This window comes from Sander vitreus, chromosome 13 (assembly GCF_031162955.1).
Source record: "Sander vitreus isolate 19-12246 chromosome 13, sanVit1, whole genome shotgun sequence".
Lineage (NCBI taxonomy): Eukaryota > Metazoa > Chordata > Actinopteri > Perciformes > Percidae > Sander > Sander vitreus.
Window position 1 is genome coordinate 5,563,692 of NC_135867.1, and position 8,028 is coordinate 5,571,719.

At 40.2% G+C, this 8,028-nt stretch overlaps 1 protein-coding gene across 1 annotated transcript; it reads right to left on the reverse strand.

The window, feature by feature from the left end:
* Positions 1–1,561: 1,561 nt before the first annotated feature.
* Positions 1,562–8,028, reverse strand: plekhb1 (pleckstrin homology domain containing B1). The gene is made up of 6 exons (XM_078265923.1): positions 7,992–8,028; positions 4,964–5,116; positions 3,572–3,674; positions 3,441–3,480; positions 3,266–3,356; positions 1,562–1,695 (listed from the first exon to the last, which is right to left on the reverse strand). Exons 1-6 carry the CDS (start codon positions 8,026–8,028, stop codon positions 1,562–1,564), a joined length of 558 nt encoding a protein of 185 aa, XP_078122049.1.

Genomic DNA, 8,028 nt, shown 5'->3' on the forward strand with positions numbered 1-8,028 from the left:
TCTGGAGCTTTCAAGCCCCATTTTTGTGAAGCTGTTTTCATCTACAGCATTTTTGCGACTTCTCACTTCTCTTTGTGATGGCTGAAAAGTTAAACATTGAAGTTAATTCTTGACCTTGACAAACGATCCCAATGCAGTGTCCAGTTGTTATAACCTCTTTCCTGAGCTTTCAACCATATCACACAGTCTTCTTCTGCGCATGTAGCCTGCTTTGAATCCTTAACTTTTTAGCCAGCACAGACAAGAGCTGTGTTCGAAACCTTTCCCTGAAACGGAAATAGAGCACTATACAGTGTGTTTGCCATTTTGTAGTATCGAATTCTTCCTGGTTAATATAATTCACTATATAGTTCACTATAAAATACCCACAATGCACTGCTAATTTAAGTGTACATACGATGAACCCTACATTTAACTCCCGTATACCACAATGCAACGCTGTCATGTTTTACCGCCGGAGAAGAAGAAGCAGAAGCACCCAGGAAAACTGAAAAGGAAAAATGGAGCGGGCTTACGTTTCTAAACATTGAAAATGTAACCTGCAACATATATACAACTTTTTACTATTCTCCTGAGTGCTCGGTTTGTTTCAGTGACCTATTATAAGTCATTTTCTTTCGGTTTGTTTACATGATGCTGGGCGCACCCTCCTCCGTCACACAAATAAACGGCGCCTCCACTGACACAACGATATTTCCAGTGAAATAGACAGGACATTCTATCCAGAGTATACCAGTCACTGATAGAGTCTGTCATCGCTTTCAGCATCACATCTTGGTACAGCTTTCTACCAAACAAATGCAAGAGAAAGAAGAAGAAAGCTGGCTAGGATAGCCAGGCAAGCCGTTAAGATCATAGGCATTCCACAAAAACAGCCATCTGATCTTTATATACAAGCAGTGGAAAGAAAATCCAACTTCATCATCCAGGATGCCTCTCACCCCCTCCACCATAGCTTTGAGCTATTACCATCAGGAAGAAGGTTCAGAGTGCCTCTGGCTAAAAAGTCATTATACAACAAATCCTTCATTCCCAATGCAATACATATACAAAACTCATGCCACTGACACATCACACACTCTGCCTTCAATCAAAAGAAAATGTTCTAACATGGCAACATATTACACAATAAAGCTTTTTTAAACTTGAATCTTGAATCCCTAATTCTATTTTAATACATCAATTTATTTCCAAGTACATGCTACACTTTTATCAATCTATTAGGTGTAAAATTCAGGCAACAGATTAAAGAACATTCAGATAAAAAAATGGACTTCCTGGCGTTGCTCATGAGTAGATTCTGTGTGCTGTACAAGCAGGAATAACATAAATACATAGCATGCTTTTCAGCTTCTTAAGTCTTATACGCAAACGTGCACATTTGAATAAAAACAGAACAACCAATAGAGCAGCAGTTTGTTCCAGCAGACGTTTATTTGAAAAGAGATGCTACAAAAGATGAGGGTTTTGCGGGGGCTTTCTACACATGCTCATATCAGGCTCCCAGTCCGTGGTGACTAACATGCAGTGCACAGCGTTGTCATGTCAGTAATGGAGATCATCAGCAGAAAAAGATGGGCATCCAAAGGAAGGTTCGCATGGCTGTTCCTGCTGCCATGCCTGCCAGTAATCCCAGTGCTAGATGCTCCGCCACACCATCAAATGGGTCTCTTTGAACCACCACCTGGTGGGTTCCTTAGAGAAAAGACAGAGGGAAGACACAGTTAATGTTTACGGTCAACTTGTTGGCTGATCCTTGTTTGGCAAATCAGAGTAAAGGAGGAGTTTAACTCTGATTCAGAACAGCAGAAAACCTCTGCGTTTACCATTAACAATCCTACATTAATGAAATGTAATTGTACACTGATTATACATATAAGGTGGCTCTGGCATTGTTACTTCATCTTGTGACAGTGTCTTATATACCTTTATTATTTCAGTTGATATTACGCTTACAGTAGGCTACAGTATGATACATATTCCTTAATAAAGCTGTGTTAAAAGATTACCATAAACTTACACTCAACAAACCTTAGAAGGTCAGTTAGCAGGTTGAAATCAAAGACGTACACGCAGGAAGAGGCATTGCCTAATGCTTAATATCACACTTAATAAAATCTCATCTGTTTTCAAAGGACTCATTTGGATTTTGGATCTCTAATATTGCTGTTAGTATTGCAGCTTGACATAGGTGAAATACATGAATTAATTATTAAAAGGTTGCTTTATACTAGGTACTTTATCAATTACTGATTCAACGCACCGCCCGGCGAGCGGCGAAGTGACTCAAATCGAACGCTTCGCAGTTTAATTAGGCTGCGCGCCCAGCAGCTGTGTGTGGAGGTAAAACTACGTGGAAAGGGAGGAGACGTGGCGGGTAGTGGAAAGGATTGGAAAGTTTAAACGTGGCGGTTGAAAAGATATAACAGAAAGTGAAATTCGGATTATGTTGCGTTGTCATAGGCTAATCGTCGGGAAGGTAGCCTACTTAGGAGGAGGAGGACGAGGCAGCGGCAGCCAAGGATCCGCAGGCTGAGAGGTCAGTTTAGTACATGTTTAGAGCCTACTGTACGTACGCTGCGTTTGGTAAATGCACCCGCGGTTGGGTTTACATTGCTTATAATCCAACATGCTGTCTGGGTTATAACTCTTTCTTTGTTGAGTGTGTATGATTAATGCAGTATCCTAATCCTGCAACTGACTGAGAAACTTAACTTGTTGCATTCAGTTTACTAGAAACAATGTTTTTAAATCTTTTGTATTTTTTAATATTTGTGCAGTTAACTTCCAACACTCCTTGAAAAAAAAAATCTGATGGGGGAAATACTGAATCATTTTATTGTGGTCGTCGTCTAAAAGCAGTCTAAATTGAATATATGTTGAGGCTATACGGCTGCTAATTGGAAGATTCCTGGTAGTTCAGGGTTTTTCCTGGCTCAGAATGGACCTTTGGTGGGGTGGGGGGGCAATTTGATAAACAAAAGTGTATTATGCTTGAGTAAATAAAGCCCCAATTGACAAAACTGGATAACAAAATAATATGCATATTTAATTGAGTCTGGTAGCCTACATCCTGATTGTAAATCTGTGAATGAGAGCTATAGCTCTCATATTCACATGTATGTTCTGCTCGTCCAATGGTTGTTTGGTAAATTGCTCTTAAACACAGTTAGAGAGGATTTGAATAAAAAAAATCCTCCATGCAGTAAAAACCCTGTATTTTAGGGTTAGCTTTTTTGCATCCTGCATCACTATGGTAACACACCTGGTCCTGCTCCAGGTGTGATGTAGACTGTATGGTGGCTGTTGATGGGGACAGCTTGGTAGGAGTCATCATATGGGTCGTACGTGAACACCTACAGAAAGAAAACGTTTAGCAAACACGACTGAGAGTGAACACATCATGTCTCGGCTCTTACAGAGAACAGTGGATCACTTACCGGGTTTCTCCTGGTGTCAAGCAGAGTCAGTTTCCACGCTCTGAAAAAGACATGAACAGGAATGAGGATCTGATGGATAGTTGTAGAGGGAGGCAGAGCAGACAAGACAGGAGTGAAGTGAGGGTACCTACATGGATTCATCCTCGCTGTTGGCACACAGGTTGACTGACGAGCCGCTTGTGAGCTGAACCACAATGAGATTCTCCCTGGGATTACTTTCTGGTGGAGTCACACCTACAGTACAGCACAAAGACAACTCATTCATGAGCATGTTAGTCTTCTGTCAGTCAAAACCCCAGACAAAGATGGAAGATCATACATTAAGTGTACGTGTGTACAACTAAACACACCTAATTATTATTAAATCCAATCCAACTCAAAATAAATCACTTAGACAGTGAAAAATGCTCTCTTTTTTTTATAAGATTTACAAAAATGAACCATTAATATTTTCTAAGTGGGGAATATAGTAGTCTCCTGTCAATCAAACGGATTTTGGTGTTTATCATCATTACTTAATGAACAGACGGACCAAACAATAAGTAGTAGTAGAGTTTGAGACTTGAGGTTTTCACTTCTCGCTGTCTCAAGATAGCAATACGCCAAGAATTCACCTGAACACACCTCCCTGTTAGACCAGCACGCCCATGGGCGCAAAGATGGGCGCAAAGATGGGCGCACGTGCATTTGCTATTTAAACGACGTTTACACTTGCGTCGGGCTTTGCGCTGCGCCAGTTGCGAGATAGGGCCCCTAGACTCTAGCTCTGAGACTTGAGACTTGACTTGGATTCTAGCTCAGAGACTTGTGAGCATCTCTGGTAGGCCATTGTTAGCCTTCAGAAGAGCTTCAGTCATGTTGCCATGTTTTAACACTTGTCCTGGAAGTCCATAAAAAGCTTTAGGGATGTATGGATCTGAGAATTGGGAGGCCACAAAAGGGTATTTTTGTGGAAACTGCTTTTCATTTTTCTTAAGTTGTGCTGATTGTTATCCTTGCAATAAAGACGTGTGGCGAAGGCACTGTGTTTGCGCTGCAGGGCGCATCTTTTTCCGTAAAATAGTAGCACACTCCTTGGCTGCTAAATGCCTCTGCAGAGCAATCATCAAACAGAAGCAGTGTTCCAGTTCCATAATTAATAATTAAATGCAGAATACACTACATACTAACTATTATTGGGTAAACACTGATCAACATTTTTCACCATTTTTTGACATTTTATAGACTAAACAACTAATCGATTAATCAAATGAAATTAATTGTTAGTTGCAGCCCTAGCAGGTTTATAAGTTGTTTTTCATTTCATCATTCATTTGGTTTGTCACTAAATAACTACTTAATAACCGCTTTTACATGAAAGTAATTTTAATATATTGTGAAATTGTTAAAAAAAAAAAGAAAAAAAAAGTATCGCTCGGTGCAGCTTTAAGATGAAAGTTTGTGGGTTTGAGTAATGCTTGTTTGCTCAAAAGAATGTATTTATGATGGACCTGCCGAAAAGTCTAAATGTCAGCATGCCTTACCTTCACATTCCAGGCCAGATCTGACATCTATGCATGCTGTCTTGAGGCTGACGCGATGCTCCAGGTCTCGCCTGCGGTCGGTCTTATAGAAGCAAAGACTCCCATCTATCCAAAGGTCACACCAGTTTAACTTCCAGCGTTTTAGGACAGAAGCTAGAGAAAAGACACATGTCCCAGTGTACCATTAGAGTTTGTCTTTTAAGGGGCAATTAGTAAAAATATCAAATTTAGCTCAAATTAAGGGTTGATAAAATAATTGTCGAGTCAGTGCTTCGATCAGTAACGTTAGTAGGTATGTAAGCAACCTTTTACTATGATTTATTCCCTTTTTTTTAAATCAAGCTATGGGAAAAAGGAACAAGTTAAGTTGCATTGTGTCAGACTTTTTAAATGGGCTATGCAAAGCTAACAACAAGTTCAAGGGGTGTTCATTTGTAAAACACCCTCCTACTGTAAGCCTTGTATCTCAAAAAACAAATCTTGCGTGCTTGTTTTGTAATTGTTTCCCAGCAGATAAATCCCCATTGACTATCCTGGGTAAGCCACTTAAGGACATGGCCAGGGACAATTAATGGCATTAGTTACAAAAGTTGGAATTTCACAACAGGTACAGGTTTCACTTCCTAGAAAATGCTCAGTTTATCTGAAGTCCAGTCATGTTAGTCCACCTTAGACAAAAAATATCTCTGAATGTATAATGAATGATGAACTTAAGGTGAGTTTTTTTTTTCTTTTCTTTTCTAAAATAAGATGTGGAAAAAAAATCCTAAAGCCACACAAAAAACAGCATCAAGGATATAAAGATATATCTGTATCGGCACATATGTCAAGTCAGGTCAATGTATGGGAAAGAGTGGGAAACTTGTGCAGCAAGCATACAAACACAGCAAAACATACAATATAACATCGAAACATACTGCATTTGATATAAACACATGCCACATGGGTGGCTTACACCTGTGCACAGTGGAGAATTGTCTCGAGTCGTTTAAGCTCCTCTGGAGCAGGCTTACGTGTCCGCCATAACCCCACATGGGCTATAAATAACATAATGAACATTGAATATTGTCACCTAGAAACATCCCCCATTACCAATGTAACATACATCACCACCATCAACAGAACATGACTCATCTCTATAACTCTGGCCATTGGCATCACCATGCAAGATCATCTCTACAAATATTATATTCTATACCTCCATTATTACTGTGCCATCATCATCTTTATTAAGGTAATGGACTTCAACAGCAGCAGTTGCCTCCTCATCCATCAGCAATTAGGGCGAGAATGGAGACCGGGATGAAGGATTTCTGTCTTTCGTTTTTCGTGGCAATAGGGGCGCCTACAGTGCTACAGCACCTGCCTGTTGAATATGTGTTTTAAACTACTGAACTGTACTTCCATCTACGGCATTTCTCTCCTTAGTATCAACTTCAAGGTTGCCACATCCAGACTGATCTCATGAAGTGGCGTATGTATGACACGCCAATTCGTATGCCATTATTGACGTGTTATCAAAACGCATACTCTCTTTTTAGCGTATTTATCAACGCCGTTTGGCCTCCATTGAGTTACATTACCTTGCAATTGCGTTTGAATTGACGCCGTAGCGAGTAGTATTCGAAAGGGCGAAAATCCGCTTATGAGGTTGGCTGGGGTGGAGGATGAGTAAAACACAGGACTTTCACCCAGGAGAGCGGGCATCGCGTCCCGCGTGTGGCGTTTACTTTGTGTCCTTTCAACGTTTGTTGTTTTCCTAAACCCAACCCCGTTCTTCTTTTCCTAAACCCAACCGTTTCTTGTTTTCCTAAACCCAACCTGCGTGTGACGTTTCCTAAATCCAACCGTCCCGTTCTTCTTTTCCTAAACCCAAGCCAACCCGCGTGTGAGTTTTCCTAACCGTAGCCTCGCGATAACACGCTACATGGCTTTAGAAAGCGGACGTTGCAGACTGCCGTCTGCTGTATACAGCGTAACCATACACGCAGATAGCTCAAAATGCGTACAGATACCACGGAAAGTGGTGTGTATGTATACGCAAAGTCATGATGTGATGTTGCCATATTGGATAATAAAAGTGAGATGACTGACTCAATAAATGCTCTATAGAACAGTGTCATGTGAGCCTTTTCGATGAATTTAACAAGTTTCCTTGAGCAAAAAAGGCGTTGCTTGCCTTTTCTTACTAAACATTTCAATATTTGAATGAAAAATCAGGCGGTTATTAATCATGGTGCCCAGGTATTTATAAGTGGTAACCATGTCCAACACTGTTCTGGGGAATTGCAGTACAGAAATGCTTAGAATATATTTGAGGCTTTATTACATGTTTGTCCATCAGAGAGCACCGACAACTTGTATTTGTTCATCTGTAAAATGTGTACAGTGCGTGTCTCGGTAACAGTTCTTTAATATTTATGGAACATTTAAGGGACCCTTTTCAAAATGTTTAATTTATTTTCTTTAAATAATGACTATTGGTAGATATATCATTAGCAGATTTTTGAAACTCTCAAACATCTATCTGTCTAAAACATCAATTATTGATCTATACTACACAACAAGCTTCTAGCTCCGTGGTTAGCGAAGTCATTCTGTAACTAGAAGATGAAATGTTTGATTCCGTGTGTTGTCTTAACAGAGATGTGCCTTCAAAATATCAGAAAATGGGTCACCTCTGTGGCCTCGGGGTACAGGCACCAACCACGAACCGCAATACCCACAATTCAAGTCTGGCCAGGGACGTTTGTTGCAGGTTATTCGCCATCTCTACCCTTTTCTCCTCATTTTCTGTCTCTCTGCTGTCAACTTTGTGTTAAAGCATAAAATACCCCAAAAATATACTAAACGGACGCATGCCCAGAGCCAGTGGTGTTGTCTTCCAGTTGCTTATTTGTTTTCTAAACAACATACTGAACGGTTGGCAAAAAAAAACAAAAAATTGTGCTCCTTATCATCACAGCCAAAGTTATCAATCAAAATAAATATAAAAAAAAAAAAAAAGTTACTTCCTGTATGTACTCACTCTGTCTCCACAGCCAGCCTGACCTCAGAAGTGCCAT